General features: G+C 35.8%; 1 protein-coding gene across 2 annotated transcripts in view; it reads left to right on the top strand.

Moving 5' to 3' along the window:
• The window catches only part of ROCK2 (Rho associated coiled-coil containing protein kinase 2), an 85,015-nt gene that overhangs the window by 60,990 nt on the left and 2,744 nt on the right, over positions 1-21,281 (top strand). Inside the window, exons 11-33 of one of the 2 annotated variants that reach the window (XM_088536234.1) lie at positions 409-488; positions 845-893; positions 1,592-1,727; positions 1,829-1,920; positions 2,127-2,373; positions 2,684-2,790; positions 3,454-3,613; positions 5,080-5,240; positions 5,661-5,845; positions 6,782-6,851; positions 8,087-8,190; positions 8,301-8,487; positions 8,742-8,835; positions 8,976-9,070; positions 9,550-9,729; positions 9,950-10,118; positions 10,531-10,707; positions 13,199-13,269; positions 14,263-14,351; positions 15,325-15,403; positions 15,625-15,886; positions 16,458-16,671; positions 20,652-20,884. In XM_088536234.1, the coding sequence (XP_088392360.1) occupies positions 409-488; positions 845-893; positions 1,592-1,727; positions 1,829-1,920; positions 2,127-2,373; positions 2,684-2,790; positions 3,454-3,613; positions 5,080-5,240; positions 5,661-5,845; positions 6,782-6,851; positions 8,087-8,190; positions 8,301-8,487; positions 8,742-8,835; positions 8,976-9,070; positions 9,550-9,729; positions 9,950-10,118; positions 10,531-10,707; positions 13,199-13,269; positions 14,263-14,351; positions 15,325-15,403; positions 15,625-15,886; positions 16,458-16,671; positions 20,652-20,751 (3,108 nt within the window). In that variant the 3' untranslated portion in view covers positions 20,752-20,884. Of the gene's footprint in view, positions 1-408; positions 489-844; positions 894-1,591; positions 1,728-1,828; positions 1,921-2,126; positions 2,374-2,683; positions 2,791-3,453; positions 3,614-5,079; positions 5,241-5,660; positions 5,846-6,781; positions 6,852-8,086; positions 8,191-8,300; positions 8,488-8,741; positions 8,836-8,975; positions 9,071-9,549; positions 9,730-9,949; positions 10,119-10,530; positions 10,708-13,198; positions 13,270-14,262; positions 14,352-15,324; positions 15,404-15,624; positions 15,887-16,457; positions 16,672-20,651; positions 20,885-21,281 lie in introns of those variants that run through there. The other variant, XM_088536233.1, reaches the window with a different exon arrangement.

Here is a 21,281-nt window from a genome sequence, read left to right as displayed (position 1 = left end):
GAAAAGACTAGCCTCAGAATTTTGCTCAAAGGAGAAGCTCTCTTCACATATACAGTGAAGTGTAGGACCAGAAACAATATTCTTTGCCTGTAGAAATGTTGTCTTACATTCCATGGCACTTAATTCCTTGGTGATCACATTTAATGTAGCATACACCAAATTTTATTGCAGTGGCTCTGTATTTTAGAAATCATCAGAATTAATAAGTTGTTTAGATGGGAAATAAAAATGCTGTAATCTTCTTGTGATTGAAAAAAAACAATGGAAAGCTGAGTTAATATTCATCTCATTCTTGTTTGAATTAATATCCTTCTCATTCTTGTTTTTGTTATTTAATTGAATTATACTTGTTTTATATGATAGTCTTTTGTAAGAGGGGCCTTTATGCTTTTTTGACACTTTGTACAGTTTCAGAAAAAACTAAACAAGTTAGAAGAACAGCTCAGTAATGAAATGCAAGCCAAAGATGAACTAGAACAGAAGTACAGGTGAGATGGTTTTGACATCTATTTGTTATGTTTATAAATAAGTATTGTTTCACCTTTTCTTTTAGAATGCTCAAAAATACCTTAATTCCTTTTGGAGATTCCTCGCAAGCAGATCCCGCTCTAAATGGGGATCCCATTATTCCACTGTAAATCTTCTTTTTGTTACTCCCATAATTCCGTGATTTTTTTTTGTTATATCTTTATGAATATATATGAATGATTTGCACCCACTCCCTTGAAGATTCATGTAATTTCTAACAATAGTGTCTCATATACAAAATTAGAGAGACACAAACAAATATTCTATTTACTGTATAATAAATGGGGTTCAAATATGTTTTTTAAAATTTCTTCAGGTCTACTAATACTCGTTTAGAGAAGATAGTGAAAGAACTAGATGAAGAGGTAAGTAGTTGCTTCTTACTGGACTTAGGAAACAGCAAATTCTTTTTGATTGACAGTATATTGATAACACTATAGCTGTTTCCTGATATTCACAAATATGAAAATGATGTAACTGTTAAAATATTTTAGTCCCCACTGCTGTATTATTGCTACACTTCGACTTTTCAGAATCTGTTTTTACCATTTTTTTTTTTAATTTGGAGGACAATGGAATATAAATATCCCATATGTGTTTCTAGTAATTATAATTGAGGAGATGAGAGTAATATTTGAAGAGGAAGCCCATTCCTTGCAGCATATAGCAAGGTTCAGACAGTGTTGGTAGAAGGATCCTATTTTCTGCCCTTCTTTGTGCTGTAATGCTGCGGCAGATTTATCCTTCATGCACATGTACAACTTAACACTTGCCCATTCAGATACATGCTGAGATCTTACAGTGCACCCATGCTTTTGTGGCAGCTGCTTCTTGAGTGGCTACTAGAAGTATTACCAGAGTCACTGAGTGCAACCACCGAACAGTCTGTCCGTGGTAAAAGTTCCTGGACGTTGCCCTCCTGGTCTGGATCCGACCATGGGTTCTGATACGCTGGGTTTGCAGTGAGCAAATGGCATGTGGCTTTGTGCATCATAAACTGAATACATGAGCTGTCTTTACGTGATTCTGTTTGTAATTAGCTTTTTTTAAAAAATACGTCCAGATAACTTCAAGGAAGAACGTGGAGTCTGCGGTAAGACAGTTAGAAAGAGAGAAGGCTCTTCTTCAGCATAAGAATACCGAGTACCAGAGAAAAGCCGAGCACGAAGCAGATAAGAAACGCAATTTGGAAAATGAGGGTATGTGGAGCAGTATTTTAGGCATTCTGTTTGGGTAGAAGTAAATTATAGTTCAGTTTAAAGTTTCATTGCAATGATTAACAATGTTGATTTTATTTTAGTTAACAGTTTGAAGGACCAGCTTGAAGACTTAAAAAAGAGGAATCAGAACTCTCAAATATCCAATGAGAAAATCAATCAACTACAGAGACAGGCAAGTTGACTTTATTCATGTATGTTTTGAAATAACAGCTTTTTGAAGCTCAGCGGAGGCAGTTGAAAACTGTAATCTCAGAACTAACACTCCTTTCTTATTACTTAAATCCACAAAAATGGGTACTCCTTAATGGAAACAATATGTGTTACATTTGTGTGTGAATTATGTTTTTTTGATTTTTTTTTTTTTCAATCAATCTATAGTTGGATGAATCCAATTCTTTGCTACGATCAGAGTCTGATACTGCAGCCCGGTTACGAAAGAACCAAACAGAAAGCACAAAGCAAATCCAGCAGTTGGAAGCTAATAATCGAGAACTGCAAGATAAAAACTGCTTGCTAGAGAATGCTAAACTCAAACTGGAGAAAGACTTTCTCAATCTTCAGTCAGCTCTAGAATCAGAAAGGAGAGATCGAAGTCATGGATCAGAGATTATCAGTGATTTACAAGGTACTACAGCAAGTGTTTAGCAGTTCAGCTTGCTTCTAGCTTTAGAAATGAACTTCAGCATTACTTGAACTTCAAATTGTGACTAGTTTAACTGTGCATTTATACAGTGTTAGGTAAGTGTTAACACACATTTTCTACTGAAATCTGTTGTCTGTATTTATAAAATACTATTGATAACTTTTCATATCTCCCTAAAGGAAGATGTTTTTAATTATCAGACGCTGTTAAATGTGAATATTTTTATCCAAAGTAGCTACAGTACCTTTCTTTTCTGCAAGTTATGCAGTTTCTTTGTTTTGGTCATTTTTAGGTCGAATATCTAGCCTAGAAGAAGAAGTAAAGAATGGAAAGAGTGCATTAGCCAAACTTGAAATGGAGAAGAGGCAACTGCAGGAAAAACTTACAGATTTAGAAAAGGTAACAGCGTTTTTAGGTGACCATTGTTATTTAATTTTCTACAATTTTTAAATTAATGATTTTATTACTTAAGGCAGTGAGACAATCTGTGGCTAAATAAACCTTGTTTACACTGTTTTTATTTTTCCTTTTTTTGCCTGTTGTTTTTACAATATGAAAAGTAAAAATAAAATTGCAGTATTTCCCTTAAGATTATTAGGTAGTTAAATCTGGACGTAATATGTATTATACTGTACTACAATGTGTAGTTTAACAACGAAGAGGTAATGCTTCATTTTTGCTGAAAATCTTGAATTTTTAAAATTTTCAATATTGCTGAAAATCCAAAAGCTCCTGCTAATATTTTTTTAACAAATCTGGCTTTGAACCAAGAACACTGAAACATATCTTTTTCAATAAACTTAATCTTGAAGTGTTCTTATTACAAAATGTTGCTTGTTAAGGCCCTAATTGTCTAATTATACGCAACTGGGGATATCCCTGTGCATTCCTGAAGCCCTTTGCCATCCATACAAAAAAGTTTATGGACATGAATCGCTAAAGCCTGAGCTCTCTCCCTACTGTTGGTATACTTTCAAGCAGCATGGTACTGTTGTCCAAATGTTTTTCTCCTTGACCTAATTTATTCAATGTTTTATTTCCATTTATTTTTTACTTCAATAGGAAAAGAGCAACATGGAAATAGACATGACTTATAAATTCAAAGTTATGCAGCAGAACCTTGAACAAGAAGAAGCTGAACATAAAGCTACAAAAGCACGATTAGCAGACAAAAATAAGATCTATGAATCTATTGAGGAAGCAAAATCTGAAGCCATGAAGGGTATGATTAATGACATAATCATAGATCTTAAATATAAATTACAGAGAAGAGATAATACAATTCTTAAATGCTAATGGAAATTTAAATGTGTTTTTTTTTCTCAGTTCCTCTGTTTTTTTTTTTTTTTTTTTTTTGTATCATTAGCAACATCAGTCATATTCCCTCTGTCCTTACTTGGTAGATTGAAGGCACACTGCATTAGTCTTTTTCAGTAAAATAGTTCCCCATTGTCCCAATTATTCCTTGTTTTTCTTTGCTAGTGAGTTCTGAATTATGTTTCCTTAAATTTATCTTGTACTTTTTGGAACATTTTAGCTGACTGTCTGCCTGTGATTTTACTCAAGCTAGTCATACCTGTTAATCTTTCCCTAAACAAAGTACATTTCAGTTTTCTTTGTGATGGTAAAATACTTTCAGAAGACGGATGCTCGTTGTGAACTTGGAAGTCTTATCCTTCGAACTAGAGAGTGTTAAAAAAAATCCTGAGTCTGCAGACATGCAGAAGAAGCAGAAAATGGCTGAGTCAACCTGGCAGATGAGCTTCCTTAACAGCTCTTTGATTGATTTCAGGTTATCATAGTCAAAGCAATATTTCAGTAGATGTAGGTGAAAGCATTTCTTTAAAAATATTTGCTTTTTTTTTTTTATCTGTCTCAGCCTTGTTGCAGATAAATTATTAATTAACTTGAAGATGAAAAGCAGGAAGTAGATATAAAGCCCTGGTGAGGCCGCATCTGGAGTATTGTGTCCAGTTCTGGGCCCCACAGTACAAGAGGGATGTGGAGCTGCTGGAGAGAGTCCAGCGCAGGGCTACAAGGATGAGCAGGGGCCTGGAACATCTGCCCTGTGAGGAGAAGCTGAGGGAGCTGGGCCTGTTCAGCCTGGAGAAGAGAAGGCTGAGAGGGGACCTGATCAGTGTCTATAAGTACCTCAAGGGAGGCAGTGAGGAGGATGGTGCTGGCCTCTTTTCAGTGGTGGCCACCGACAGAACTAGAGGTAAAGGCCACAATCTGAAGCACCAAAAGTTCCACAGGAACTTAAGGAAAAATTTTTTTAACAGTGAGGGTGCCAGAGCACTGGAACAGGCTGCCCAGAGAGGTTGTGGAGTCTCCTTCTCTGGAGATCTTCCAAACCCGCTTGGACGCAGTCCTGTGCCACGTGCTCTAGGTGACCCTGCGTGTGCAGGGGGGTTGGACTAGATGACCTCTAGAGGTCCCTTCCAAGGGACCTTAAGCATTCTATGATTCTATGAAAGCAGGAATGTTTGTAAAATCATCCTCCAGTGGTGAGTTTACTATGTAGAGTTTAATTAAATTATTTTTCAGAAGTATTTCTCTTCAGTATTAAAAGGCAAACATATTCCTCACAGTTGATAAGGCATAGTACCTTTTCCTTCCCTCTCTGCCCCTCGAAAAGCTGAATACACTTGATTTACACTGAAATATCTGCAATATCTTGGTTCACAGAAATGGAGAAGAAGCTTTTGGAAGAGAGAGCCTTAAAGCAAAAAGTAGAAAATCGGTTGTTAGAAGCTGAAAAGCAGCGCTCTATGCTGGACTGTGATCTCAAGCAATCACAACAGAAAATAAATGAGCTCCTTAAACAAAAGGACAAACTAAATGAAGATGTAAGTAACAAGGGAAAAAGGAGTCTTGAGTGGAACTGCGTTTTAACTATCTTAGCATTCTCTGTGTTATGAACAATATTTAGGAACGTTTGTGAATGAAAATGAGAGCCACCCTTTTTCCTTCCTCTCTTATTCTGGAGTTAAAAAGGAAAAAAAAAGTGCCTTACAAAGTATGGTTTCATCTTTCTGAAATATTTTAACACTATTGAACTTAGAGTTTTCCGTGTAGAATGTGAGAGATCGACATGAAGAAGTACCTTATCTATTGTGTGTCGATGCCTTTATTTAGGAAATAGCCTTGTCTGTGAATTATTGTGTGCCTATTATACAAAAATGTAGAGAAATGTATTAAAACACTGTTTGAAATGTTGCTTTTCTGTCTAGGTCTATAAAGCTCAGTGGTTTCTGTTTATTTTTCAGGTAAAAAACCTGACATTAAAAATAGAACAAGAAACACAAAAGCGTTGCCTCACGCAAAATGACCTCAAGATGCAAACGCAACAAGTCAACACCTTGAAAATGTCAGAGAAGCAGCTAAAACAGGAGAATAACCACCTTCAGGAAATCAAATTAAGCCTGGAAAAACAAAATAATGAGCTTCGCAAGTAAGCTAATTGCACAATCTTTTCTTTTTTTTTTTAAGCAATATTACCTATTCGTAATTTTCTTCCAGCAAAAGCTGACAGTCATATTAGTTTTTAATTTATTTTATTTTAATCAGGAAAGATTATTAAGAGTTGGATGGCAGTAGTAATACTGCACTGAAGAGTGTAACTGTTGCAAATATCCATTTCTAAGGGTGTTTAAATACATCTCTTGAGCCTACAAATTAGAGCTATGTTAAAGCCCAGCAATTGCTCTTCAAGGATTTACAAGCAGTAATTGCAACAGATCCAACAGTTGTATCAGATTAAGTCTTGTAATGCTGAAATATGACTTGGGAAGGGAAATGTGCTCAGTGACTGAAAAGACAAGTTAGGCCTGTATTTATCACAAGTATCTCATTTGTAGCTCCTTTATCGCCTTTAATGATTCATCTCCTTGTGCTTTATTTTTTTTTTCTATTGGTAAGATGCAGTTACTCACCTAGAGAGCCACATGGTTTTTGTTATATAACGGACTAGTGACTCTGAGTGGTTTTGAAGGAGATGAATTTAAGATACGGTCCATGACAGAGAATATAGACAGATTTCCAGAAATAGTTTTGTAGCTTTTGTTTCCTGGAAGTCAGTGTGTTAGATCAGTGATGTTTTACCTGGAAATGAGATTCAGTCACTGGCTGTTTGCTTTGTCTGCGTCTCTGACTGGTTAAGCCGTGTGACACAGTTGTAGTTAATATATTAATGATATTAAACTGACTTATTCATGCAGTATTCTCAACTGTGTAAGTGAATATGATATCTGGTGCCTAAAGGAAACCTCATGTTTAATTGCAGACAGCACTTTGATCAAGGAATCTTTAAGAGTGCACATGCAGTCTTCTGTTACTTGTTTGGCATATCACCATGTCTCTTCTTTAAAAGCATTTCATTCCTTTATAGGGAACGTCAAGATGCAGATGGACAAATGAAAGAGCTTCAAGACCAGCTTGAAGCTGAGCAGTATTTCTCGGTATGTTTTCCACTTTATTTTTATACTAATCCGCTTGCCAAAGGATGGTCACTGAGCCTTTGTTCTTCCTACTCAGCTTTCAGGCTCAGTGACCATTTCACATCTCTATTCTATTTTTTTTTCTTGTGTCTGTCTTCAGTCTAGTCTGTAGCCCTGTCAACACTGATTCGTCTTGATCTCGGAGGAGTGTAAAAGAGTTTGTATTAAGGAACACAATGGTTGCCCCAGCTTTTGGAGGAAGCCCCAAGCTCTGTTTAGAGAGAGGGAGGAAGGAATCAAGCAGCTTGTTCCTTCTCTTTCACTCTGTGAATAATTTTCTGCATGTTTCAGGCTTTTCGCATTCAGTATCTGTTCCATGCTGCTTGGAAGAGGCATGTTCTCAGAATATGTTGTAGCAAAACATGTGCAGTTAAAACTGAGAAGAAAATTTTGTCATTCAAGAGCCAGATTTGAAAAGACCTCTTGGAAGTTTAAGTTTTCCTCTCAATTCTGTATTAGCATACAATAGAGTAAATAGCCGTTGTATTTAGATATTAATCACTAGCATGTGCAGATTAATTTATGACAGCGTACACCAGTCTTGCTGCAGGTAAAAGGTCAAAGGACTTGCTTCAGAATTAAAGAAGTTTAGGATTTTACTGTGGTCTCTGTGTCAAAGAGGAAAGTGGCTACCTGAAGTTTTTGTTCATCAAAATGTTGCATATGTCAAAGGAAAGAGGAAGGAAGAATTTAGGTCAGTTGACTGTTATGGGAACAGAGAGATAATCTCTCCTGAGATACAGTTTATTTTGAAAGTCCTGCGCTAAATCCTTTTGCAATTGCCTGTCACTTGTGTTCAGTCATTTGAGTGTACAGAGCAATATAATTTCTCTTTCATTTTCTCTAGAGCTCTAGGTTTGTAGCCATTTTTCAAAAATCTAAATATCAAATGCTTTCCAAATCTGTTACTTTTAATTTTTCTGTCAAATAACTATGAGGGTGTGTCTAACTGTATGGTTATAAATATGTATCTAATACATCTATTCTTTCAGAAATACACATTTAAAAAGCTGAAAACACATTTGGGAGTGGTGATGATCATTAGTAAAATTTAGAGAAGACATTGCACAGTCCCATTGAAATAGAGTCCACATTTGAAGAATTGCAATGTAGAGTGTCATTCTGTATCATTTTTTGTGTGCCCTCGTGGCATAATATGGAGGTCTTCATCTTTTCTTTCCTCTTTTAAATTCTAGACTCTGTATAAGACGCAAGTTCGAGAACTTAAAGAAGAATGTGAAGAAAAGACCAAACTTTGTAAAGAAATGCAGCAAAAGATACAAGAGTTACAGGATGAGAGGTAGGTTTTACCAATTTAAATTAAATAAAACTTTCAGGTGTATAGTTTTATTTTATTTTTCTTTAAAAAAAAAAGTTAATTTTTGGAGTTAATATGTCAATGATTTGCAGAGATTCCTTGGCTGCTCAGCTAGAGATTACTTTGACGAAAGCTGATTCAGAACAACTTGCTCGTTCCATTGCTGAAGAGCAGTACTCTGATTTGGAAAAAGAGAAGATTATGAAAGAGCTGGAGATTAAAGAGATGATGGCAAGGCATAAACAGGAACTTACTGAGAAAGATGCCACCATAGCCTCTGTGAGTAATATGCATAGTAATCTTGTACAGTGGCTTACACGTGCTTCAGTTCTACTTGCAGCTTGAATTATCGACAGTGTCCTAGTGATAAATGATATGCAAATATATTAAACATTTTAAAAATATGTATTTTGCATATTTAACATTTTTAAAAACATACTTTGCATAAATGAGACGAAAAAATTCCTTCTGTCATGCAGTGCTGTCATAAGCATATTCTGCTACATAGTCACATATATACTTTTTGTTCTCAGCTGGAAGAAGCAAATAGGACACTGACTAGTGATGTGGCTAATCTAGCTAATGAGAAAGAAGAGCTGAACAATAAACTGAAGGAAGTGCAAGAACGTATGTATTCCCGGAAACAGATTCAACTTAATTTGAAAATTAAAAATCTTAAATTAAAATCTTAAATTTTACTTTTTTTTTTTTTTGTAAAGAGCTTTAATAGTTTTTTGTTTTGTTTTGCTTTTATCATCTTGTCACAGAAATTACAAAGCTAAAGGAAGAAGAAGCAAATGTAGGAAATATTAAAGCACAGTTTGAAAAACAGTTGTTGAATGAAAGAACACTGAAAACCCAGGTAAGTAGATGTATCTAAATGAGTGAAGAGATAGTGTTCATGAAACAAATAATTTTTTACAGATTATAAAATAGAATTCATATTTTGTTACCATCTTGATTTATAGTCCTCTATAAGTTCCATAAAGCATTCTATTTCTGTTTTTTAACCTAAATTGTTTTTGCAACACTAAGTGGCATTTTAATCCATATATATATATTGATTCTAGCTAATGAAAACTGAAGAAAATATTTAAATGAGTAGAAGTGTTCTAATCAATTTTTTTTTTTTAAAAAAGGAAAAACTAAGGAAAAAAAGTCATTTTCACTTTGAGTAATGCATTTAATTAAATTGGCCTTATACTGCCAGATTATGCAGAAGTTTGAGTTTATGGTTAGATTAAAAGTGCCTGGGCACAGGGAGGAGATGAGACGTCATTTATTCATGATATAACTCTCTGTAATTGGTGGTTTGCGGCTTTTTTCCCCCTCTCTTTGAAGGCTGTGAATAAATTGGCTGAGATCATGAATCGGAAGGGTCCGGTCAAACGTGGAGCTGACACCGATGTGCGACGGAAGGAAAAGGAAAATAGGAAACTGCATATGGAACTGAAGTCTGAACGAGAGAAGCTGACCCAAATGATGATCAAGTATCAGAAGGAGATCAATGAAATGCAGGCAGTAAGACCCTCTTTGCAAATATAATTGCTAGTAACATTTTCTGTAATTCTCATTGAATCCATGCAGACTAGCATATGCTGTCTGTATTTTCTGGATTTTCCATGACTGAAGGAAATTTGCAGGGTGTGTATTAAGACTGGTTACAGAGGCTCCATTATTTTTCACTTATTTGTTCTTTAGTGAAGACAGTGATAAGTAATCTTTTCATTTATTCTTACAGCAAATAGCAGAAGAGAGTCAGATACGAATAGAGCTTCAGATGACTCTGGACAGCAAAGACAGCGACATAGAGCAGCTTCGCTCCCAGCTGCAGTCACTGCACATTGGTCTGGACAACAGCAGCATAGGCAGTGGGCCCGGAGACGCTGAGGCAGATGATGGATTCCCCGGTATGTTATTTTTATTAACATTTCTGCATTAATTGGTTTTACAGTAATTTTACCATTAATTGTTGTCTTACCATAGAAGCTGAAGTATTAAATTAATCCTCTGGTGTTTCTATTTCTCTTAATCTTTATGTATTTCTAGCACTTTCTCAATGGTTTGATAGTGCTCAATATCCACATGCTAACTAAATCTGTCAGTAGCATAATAATACTTCATTCTTAAATTTATTTTAGTGATTTTTTTAATGTAACATATTCTGTCTCTCATTAAAACTAATACTTTCTTCATCTTTATTTTGGTGGTTAATTATAAATCACTGTCTTAAATGATTAAATGTAAAGCTAATACTCCCTTCTCAGGGATTCTCTTTTGACTTCTTTTCTACCTTTTTCCTCCTCTGTGCTTTACGTTTAGTCCATATCACTCAGTCCCACACTATGGAATCCATGTCTTTCACGTACCAGCACTCCTCCACCTCTGTCAGTATTGCCACTAAGCCTTCCAGTTCTCGCATGCTTCTCGACTCTGATTCTGACTCAGAGGAAGAGCCTTTGCCTTGTTCACAGAGCCCTTCAGATCTTGATAGCACAGGTGACATCCCTGAGAACCACTCGGTTTTCTTCTTACTGTGTCCTTTCTTTTTCTATTTCAAAACTAACACTAATAATGCGTTGTTTGAAGAGAAAACCTGACAGGAAGCATTCCAATCAAAAGCACTTACTGAAAATTTTGCATGACCTATTTTCTCTAAGTGTTCACTAATGCTTACTGCAGTAGTAGGTATGTTTACAGATCATCATCTTTGTTAAAGCATTGAACAAATGATCCTCATGAGCTTGTTTTTCATAGTAGTTTTTAATCCAGTATTTACATCTTTCTGTACAACCTTCAGATACTGAATACTAGAAAAAAAAAATCTTTGTGTGAAGATGTCTACGTGCCCCTGTGTAGACATAAATTACTCGCTCATGGAAGTTCATTCGGGTGTTAGTTCTTTCGTTTTGTTCAAATTTGAATCCTGTTTTTTATTCTTAATAGCAAAGCAGACAAAATCAAAGGCCCTTAAAAAATGGTCTTATTTTTCCAGATTTTTTTTTCCGGATTTATTTTTCCAGATTCACAAAGAAAAAATTAAAATTATGTGGCTGTGGTAAAACAGGTCTGTTTTACTAATTCTCTATAAACTTTCTATTGCTACACATACCCAGTGTTGACAAAACTTCTGTTTATTGTTAACATGAGAGATGGGTTTTAAAATTCTATTCAAATTTCTATATTTGACTTGAGGTTTCTTAAGATGTGAACATCTTTCCGTTAAAGTCAAAACTCTCCCTGGAATACTGTGATTACTTCATCAAACTGAAGTAAAGATTAATTTCCTCTACTTTTCTACCTTCCCTATTCTGTATTTTTTGTTTTGTTTTGGGGCCTCTAGTAAGAAAATTATTAAGCACATAAAGAATTTTTTGTTGCCAGCTGCTGTTGTGGTGCCTGCATGGTTTTGCTTTGTTCTAGAATCAAAATCCTGTCCGAATTGGTTCTTGCTGACATAATTGCAATAGATGGGAGGTATCAATTTGCCTAGTGCTTATATGTGTATATTATGAAAATTTCAGAATATTCTGGTCTTTTTACTGATCTGTTAGTGTAGAATGGACCTCAGAAATGAAGAAATATCCTAATAAGTTCTCACTGAGAGCAGTTTCATGGTGTAGTTTTCGAGATTGCAAAGGAAAATAGGAAAAATCTGAGCACATTCTTTCTCACCCCATTAATAAGTCCCTGCACATGGGAATGATTTTTTCTGTGCATGTTATGCTTGCTACCCGTTTTCAGGCACATTTGAGAGGAACTATTTGATGTGACAGCTATAAGGCAAATACACATTATAGAACTTCTTCATATAATTGGTATATACATTAAAATGTGTCATCAACAGCAGCCTTGCAGAGATAGCGACAAAGTGGGAATTCTTTGAGCAGTCAGTAATTACTTACCACACTGTGTGGGAGTGAGTCTGCACATGCACATACCCTCCCATGAGAAAGAAACTCTTTTTTTGTTGGTTTTTAGGCGTTTTTTGCTTGTTTTGTCATTGCTGTTTTTGTGGTTTTGTAGAGCTTTTTTTTCCCCCAATTCTAGGGGATTTTTGTGCCCCTTTCACAGGCTGATGTTTGTTGGTAGAATTTTTCACTTGGAGATCCTAGGCAGCAGCAGAGGTTTAAAAAGAGAGAGATCTGCTGGGGCATTACTAAGCAGTAAAATATTATTGCAATTGAGCAACTCTTATTAAGACCTAGAGGAAATAAATTCTTTTAAGTGAAACTATGAAAATAGAGTCAAGGGTTATGAGAGCCTGTGTATTGCTAAGCACCAGGATAGTCTGATTCAGGTTAGCTTTTGGTTATTGCTTAAATGTATATGTCGAACAACAGCTGAGCTATTAATACTGCTTGTAAGTCCAATATGACTAACATGACAAATAAAAAAAAATATATCAGCTGTGTGAAAGGGTAGTGATTGCAGGCAAAGCCTCAGGATTAGCTAGAAATGACTTATTTTGGAGTAGAAAGTGCAGGAGATTTAGGCAGATTTAAAAGAAAAAAAGTTATAGAGCAAAACATTGACATTATAATACTAAATTTCCAAGATTTTATTCAGAGAGTGGATAAAACTGGTTTGATGGTGATAATTTGCATTGCTTTGGCTTTTTCCTAGAATGTTGTGTGTTCTGTACTAATGTCTTCAGAGATGCTGCTTTAAGGGATCAATAGACCCTTTTAAAGATTAAAAAAAAATACTAAAGGGAATGAGTGTGTTATGGTTGAAAGCTTGCTCTCCTTCTTTCCCTAGGCCAGCTTTTTTATAATTATGTCATTTATTACTGACCATGCTCTGGAATACACAATTTAGGTTTATTCCTGAAAATTTAGTGCAATAAGCTTTGCAAGACCCTTTATTTTTTAAATAATGTATTTGTCTGCTTTTTTTTCTTCATTATTGCTCTTCAATAACTTTTAATTATACATGAATCTCAAAATAATGTGTTTTGCAAATATTTATGTTTTTGATCTATTTTCAGAATCAAGATTGGAAGGCTGGCTATCGCTCCCTGTGCGAAATAACACTAAGAAATTTGGATGGGTTAAAAAGGTAAGAAAAATAAATTTATAATTTTGTTTCACGCATACTCTAGATTTTACACTCACCTCAGGATTTTTCATACTGTTTAATTTTTCTTTGATATGTGTTCTGTCATTTACTCAAGGTGTAAAATGCTGTAGCTATTACAGTTACATCTGAGACTAAGAAGTTGAGACAATTTTAGTAGCTTAAGACACTTGGACATCTAGCCAAAGACAAGAATGGCCACTTTATAAGCTTCAGTTATTTCTACAGTCAGTAATAATCATTCCTACAGGATCATGGAGCTGGAAATTAGCATAGTCTGAAAGTAGATACCCCTGACAAATTCTTTTTCATTATTAAAAAAATAATGACTAATTATTTGCCTTATGCAACACCCGTGTGGTTACTGTTTTTCAGTACCTTCAGTGGTTCTTTATCTAAAAAATAGTATACATGGTTTCATACCAGTTCACTTGCTACTCAGTCAAACTGTTCATTCTAGACAAAAAATTCCTCTAGGTAACTAATTACTAGCCTTTTAATTGTATTTAAAATTTTAAATAAAATTAAAGCAAAGCAACATATATTTTATATACTAAAATATAATGCAGTATGGTCTGGTGTATGACATACTATGTATATTAAATAGTATTCATTTTTTTTTATTTAGATTACAGCTATTCTTACTACCAGTCTAAGTAAAAACTAAATCAGTAGCATAGAAATGATAAGCTTTAATCTTATTCTTTTTTAGACCTGATTGTTACCTCCTCATAGCTACTTTAATTTGCTTAAATGTGAATTAAATTGATAACATTTATTGATTTGCCAGGTAATCAGAATTTTGTTTGCCAAGCAGTGAATTTATTGTCAAACCATGGACTCGTAATGAAATACTACTTTGTCCATTTACTTGTCGTTTAATAAATTTATATAAAAATATTGCTATGGAAATATTTCACTTCTGTAATTAGTAGAATTAAAATGTGCTCTTTATCCTATTCTGTCTCTTAACAGTATGTAATTGTAAGCAGTAAGAAGATTCTGTTCTATGATAGTGAGCAAGATAAAGAGCAGTCCAATCCATACATGGTATTAGATATAGAGTAAGTATTATCACGGGAGACTCCATCTTCTGCTTTACAGGTGACTCATGGCAGAATAGACCTCTTGAGAGAATGTGTGTGAGAGTTACAGTTTTCTATGCACTTGTATTATTCAAATCATGGTTTTCTGCCTAGACCTCTTGGCCAGTGTGTGTAGAACCAAAGCACAACCTCAAATGGGGCACATTTTTACAGTTCAGAGAGCTGAGAGCTGATGTGCCCGTTGTGATGCAGCAGCAGCAGTTTGTCTGCTGTAGAATCATAGAATCACTGTGGTTGGAAAAGACCTTTAAGATCATCAAGCCCAACCATAAACCCATCACCACCGTGCCTGCTCAACCATGTCCCTAAGTGCCTCCCAGGCAATGGTGGAGCTACCGTGTGGTCCCGAGTCCAGCACAGCTCCTGTGGGACAGGCCATGGCCCACACAGAGCGCTGTGCTGAGCTAGCTGAGCTACACCTACCTCACACACGTGCTGTGCCAAGAACTGTTAAGAAAGCTGTCGCTTGGAGACTGTAATTTTCAGCGTTTGTATATTTTCATCTATGACACTTGCTTATTGGAGGGTTGCATAGTTAATCTAATTTCTTCCTTTAGCAAGTATAGAATGGGGCTATTCAGAAATTGGAGAGAACTGTGGAGAGGATTGTGTTAGCAGGCTGCTGAAAAACACTGAAGTCATATCAGCTTTTCTGGCAGTTTTTCAGAAATACGGTTTGACTCTTAAATACAGTACAGGCTCATAAATAACAGACTCTTACGACTTGTTTTTGTTTAGGGTTTGGAAATTTTGTTGTGAAGGATTTAAGAATAAGGCTTTAAAAACTGATTCTAAATTTTTACTGACTATAAGTAATCTTTAATGGCTCTAAGTCTTTATTTGATACGATATTTCCTAACTTTTCCTGTCAATTTAAATTTATCATTCTGGTAACATTAATTTTTATCTTTATTGAAATAATTTCCTCTAGTAAACTGTTCCATGTCCGGCCAGTCACTCAGACTGATGTGTACAGAGCAGATTCCAAGGAAATTCCTAGGATATTCCAGGTACTCAATAATAAATTAATGTTTCTGCAGTAACAAACAAATGATATTTCATACATTGTCAAAATATATTCATAGCTATCTAATAAGGAATTTACTAAAAAAAATTGAAAAAAAGGAATTCCTGACAGTATTAATTATTGCTCAATCTTTCTGTTTAGATAATTACACTGAATTTGCATTTGTTGTATAGGAATATTGAGAGTATTCTGTCTTGATTCTAGATTCTGTATGCTAATGAAGGAGAAAGCAAGAAGGAACAAGAATTTCCTGTGGAACCCATGGGAGAAAAGTCAAATTATATTTGTCACAAAGGACATGAGTTTATTCCAACTCTGTATCACTTTCCAACGAATTGTGAGGCTTGTATGAAGCCATTGTGGCATATGTTTAAACCTCCCCCTGCTCTAGAATGTCGCCGCTGCCATATCAAGTGTCACAAAGATCACATGGATAAAAAAGAAGAGATTATAGCACCTTGCAAAGGTAAATAGCAAGTATTTGAACATGCATGTGGTCAGACTAAATGACTAAATAGGTCAGAGGCTTCTAGCACTGTTCTGATACCGACCAAATGTAAGCAGTTAGGTTTATCTTTAGGTCTAATGTTAGTTTGTAGGTGTCAGAAACCATGCTAAGGGCCTCTACAAGAGGAGCAGCTCGCTGCTGTGACTTAGTGGCACTTCTCGTGTTGTCAGCATCACGCAGGGAGGTGGGATAGTTCTAAGGCCGCTCACACTGTCTTGCTGCATTGCTACGTGGAGCAGTAGTGTTAGTGCATGTTATGAAATAGGTCGTTTCAGTGAAGTTTACTCCTTTTGATTTAGATTGTCTACTTTGTTGTGCTCTTTGGATCATAGTTGTCTTTAAGGTCTGGCAAAATATATTTGGGAAACGGTGCTAATCGTGACAACTGAAATTTGATTCACTTTGCTTTTTGACTTCTCATTTCTTTTTTTGTATAGATTGTGAGGTTATGGTAACCTGGTCACTAATTTTTGATGCACATGTTTAGAATACTAATGTATAGTTTTTATTTGAAAATTTCCTTTGACAGTGTACTATGATATTTCAACGGCAAAGAACCTACTACTGTTAGCTAATTCTACAGAAGAGCAGCAAAAATGGGTGAGCCGACTGGTGAAAAAAATACCCAAGAAGCCTCCAGCACCAGACCCCTTTGCTCGGTCTTCTCCAAGAACTTCCATGAAGGTACAGCCAAACCAATCCATCAGGCGACCAAGTCGACAGCTTCCTCCAAACAAACCAAGGTGACACAAAAGCTGGTGTTATGTTCATAATTTTAAATATTTTACTACCATTAGTGTGTTATGTGTTGATATGGACAGTTAACCCTAGTGGCTGTGGTTCCTAATTAACCTGTGGAGTGAATTGGGGGCCTCCAAAGAGCAATCTAGAAAGACTTACATGTAGCTCAAAACGACTTTGCCTTTTGTTTCTGTTGATTAGTTCTGAGGAATGTGTCTGAATACCTGTCTCTAAAGTGTGGACACCTAATTCAGGACTTGTTGTGTGTTAAATTGAAATTCATCGAACCAAGTGAATATATCTACATCTGATTCCCTTTATAGTTAATAGATTGAAAGAGTCATTTTTAGGGTTCAACTGAGGTCATCCTAATGCAGAAAAGAAGCATACAGAGCTTCCTTGGACATCTACGGTGAAAAGTTGTGCTATAGCTGTAATAGTGATGATATCTGCAGTTCGTGCTTGTGTAGGTGCATACTAGAGTATGCATACAGCCAAATCCTTTAAAGGAACAGCTAAGGTTGTAAGGCTAATTCTTTGTCATTTTAGTCCCCCAGGTGTTGACCACATAGGAAAAGTTGGATTTGTAAGACTTTCATTTGTTGCCATATTTCACCAGCAATGCATAGCTCAGCCAAGGCTTAATATGTCCTCCATAAAGATAATTTGGAAGTGGCTAGATGGCATTGTCTTATTTTTGGGGCCGGGCTGCCACCAGTATCTGAGCTGTCTGGTTTAAAACTAGGTTGAGTAAATCACTGTAGTTAAAATGGTGAATGCCATGTAAACATACTCTATTTTACAGTAATATTGTTAGTATCAGAAAGCAGCCTTATTTAAATGGGTGGAACTGCATAAAGTACCTTCAGTTATAATTTATAGATGTTCTATTTTACTGTGCTTTAGAGGCTTTAAAAAAGGTGTGATCTGATGATTTGCATTTTACACTATTAGATTTTTCCATTACTGTAAATATTTTTTAATTAACATTTTTAGGGACTTATTAGAGGCATTTTAAAAAGAAAATCAATCAAAATAACAGTAACTGGATTAAAGTATTATTATTTCTCTTATTATTGATATATAAAAGGTATAGCATAAATTAAGTTTCCACAGCTAGTTTTAGGTGTTCAAAAAGAAATTTTTTCCTTTTATGCTCTTCTTTCATCTTCATGACATTTTTTGCAAAATGTTTTTATAACATAGTATTTGTAGTAATATTAACTCTTGCAAATTCTTTTAGTTGTGGTCCTCCTCCCCTTCGAATCATTCTGCACTGATTTTTTTAATCTGTATGTTTTGGCTTTGCAACAGTAAGTAATAGGGACCATGTCTCATTCAGCTGTGCATGCTTACAATATTAACTATGAAAACTCACAAAAAATTCCTAAATGAAAATATTTTGGAATTTAATTGCACATCAGTTCAATAACTCCATTTTAAATGGACAAATTTATCTAAAATATATTTTATGAATTACTGATGCATGTTAAAAGTTTTTGTCGATTTTGGATTTCATATACTGCGTGTGTGTTGCTCTGTGGCAGTTTTTCTCAGTGATAAGCGCTTCAGTGGCCTGCTTCTAGGTTAATGTAAAAAACACCTAGAAGTAGACTTCCTGCAACCAAAGATAATGTGTAATTTCTCAATTTAACTCTTTCAGTGGAATTTTACTGAAAATAAGTAGGACCAGGATATTGCAGTGAGGTACATCTGAAATTTCATGAGTGGGAAAAGGAGGAGTAGGAATACTTGTGCAGACAATTTATTCTTGCTGTAAAAGCTTCTACTGTCAAAAACTGATGTGTAACAGCTTTGGTAGTTAGTCATGGAAAAGGGTCGTTCTGTCAGGCTGTCACACCTGTGTCCTTACTAATGCATATATGTCAAACCAATGGAAATTTATACAGATTTAAATATTTTTAATTACAAAACACGTGGCTTTAAATCACTAATTGTTATGACCCATTATCCTGGTGATAGACTGGTGCTTCTGTGGTTTTATTTAGTTTTTGGTGCCCCAGCCCGCCGTACTGGGTAGTTCACTTTCTGCCGTGACCTTCATGGAGAGGGAGGGCCGCGTTCCTGTCGAGCGGGAGGGCCGCGTTCCTGTCGAGCGGGAGGGCCGCGTTCCTGTCGAGCGTGGGCACCGCCGGCAGGGGAGGCCCCGTCGGGCCTGGCTGGGCCTGGTCGTTGGGGTGGGTTGGCAGCAGGGCAGGCCCACGGCACTGGGGCTGCGGGAGCAGGGCCTAGGGAAGGGGTTATCTCCCTCTACTAGCACTCATGAGACTGCGGTGAGATATGGTGTCTGGTTTTGCCAGGACACACAGCCCAAGGCAACCTTCTTGGACTTCACAGAATCATAACAGTTGGAAAAGACCTTCAAGATCAAGTCCAATTGAACACTCATCACTACCGTGTGCGCTAAACCATGTCCCTGTGTGCCTCACCTACATGTTTCTTGAACGCTGCCAGAAATGGTGACTCTGCCACTTCCCTGGGCAGCCTGTTCCAGTGCTTCACCACTTTTTCCATTTGGAAATTTTCCCAATAGCCAACCTGAACCTCCCCGGCACAACTTGAGGTCATTTCCTCATGTCCTGTCAGTAGCTGTTTTGGAGAAAAGGCTGACCCCTGCCTCACTGCAACCTCCTTTCAGGTAGTTGTAGAGGAGCGTTATAGTGTTCATAGCATCCTTGCTTTGACCAAAAGGCTAGAGATTGCCCAAAGCCCCTTGCAACCTGCATGATCCTGTATAAGCTGTCTCTGCTGAGAATTTCACGTAGTGATAGTTTCTTTTCATAGCTCTTGTGCTTCATGAGAATTTTAAATAGAGAAGCAGTTTTTGATAAAGACTGTATAATTGCTAGTTATCCATTCAGCTGCATAGTGCCAAAAGAATAAATCAATTTTTCTTAAAAAAATCTATTTTAATTTATTTGAAAACTTAATGAACCCTGTAGGGGTAACAGTAATTACAATTTAATAATAAATTAATATTGAGTCTTTTTAGGGATATGTTAATATTAAAAATGTAAATGTTTCAGAACTAGAAAACCCAATAAAAATTGGAACCTGTTGTTTAAACTATGTGATTAATTATATTAAACTCTGTGTGTCGTACCTTATTTGAAATATCTTAGGTGCTTTCTTTAGGGTTCAATTTCTCTTTCTACTTTATGCATTTGCCATATAATCCTCATCAAAAATCACTGAGCTCACTGGATTGGGCTTCATTTCTTTAGATATTGTGTAGCTAGTGTACGCTATTTGTCTCAGAAACTTCTATAAGCCCAAAGAAACAAGACTGTTGTCTCTAAACAAGACAATGATTCACCCAACCAAAAATAAATGTCTAGCATAGGTGAAATGACTCATTTGCTGAACAATTTTTTTTTCTTTTCCAGTCTGTCAGTATTGACTGTAGAAGGAGCATAGGCATTGACTCCTAGAGAACATGTTGATACATATCCCCTTTTGACATTGCTTAACTTTAAATAAGAAGCTACAGGATAAATATTAAAATCCCATTGTGTTTGTAAATTCAGATGGCTTTTTTTTAATTTGTTCTGTTCAACAATCAAATTTATGTAATTTTATTGCAAAGATTGTTAGCCCTGCATTATTTTCCACAGAGGAATAGCGCATGAACATAACTACCTCAGTCAACAAGAGCAGCACCAAAACAGAACTCTTGTTAATTTTATGAAAGATTGGTCTTTTCTACTGAAATTTTAAGAAAAGAATCAACATGGTAAACATTATATGTAATTTAGTGATTTGCAGGGTATGTGTCCAAGGGATAAAATGTTACTGGCTTGCATGAACACTAACTGAATCTTTGCACTCCATGATAAGCAAAGGAGGAAACTCTTCTTCCTAAGACAGTCTTTTCTTTTAAAAAAATTTTAGTGATAAGTGGAATTTGGAAGTCATTCATAGAAGTGTGTTGCATATTAAATATCAAACCCTCCTGTTGCAGATTACTTGATCTGGCATTTAAAGACTGGGATTGGTCATTTGATGATGTTGATGATATTGATGGTGATGATGATGATGATGACGATGTTTTTGATTTCTGAAGAAGTAAAAGGGGTAAATCTGAATAGCGAGGAATGGATTTGTTTGCCTTTGAATACAGCATGCTGTGTTGGATTTTGTTTCTCAAAGCAGAGAGAATGCAAGATCTCATTTTAATATTTTACACCCAAAAAAATGAGATTCTGCTTGTGGTGAAGATGAATTTTTAGAAGAGTCATTTTCATTAAAAAGTTTTGCTTTTTTGGTGTTTTTAAATATGAGATCTTTTTTCAAAATTCATGTCTGCCTGCCCTGTTAGAGTAGGTGCTCATGTGTTGCTCTAACTACTGTTAGAGTAGGTGTTCATCTGAAATGATAATACTGTTAACCTATACAAATTATTTTGAACACTAAATGGGAGATTGTAACTTGTAGATATTTACTTGAAATACAATTGGTGTTTGCACACACCTTTGTTTAATCTTTTAACACAAACTGGCTTGCCTGTGGCTAGCAGACATGAAATCACAAGAGTTGTGCCTTTTGCTTCCCCGATGTCATGAAGTGACCTCCACGTGGCTTTCCCTTGCAG

Source organism: Tinamus guttatus, unplaced genomic scaffold, assembly GCF_059628265.1.
Source record: "Tinamus guttatus ecotype Peru unplaced genomic scaffold, ASM5962826v1 Tinamus_guttatus_pri_ptg000653l, whole genome shotgun sequence".
Lineage (NCBI taxonomy): Eukaryota > Metazoa > Chordata > Aves > Tinamiformes > Tinamidae > Tinamus > Tinamus guttatus.
This window is presented reverse-complemented; position numbering and strand designations above follow the sequence as displayed.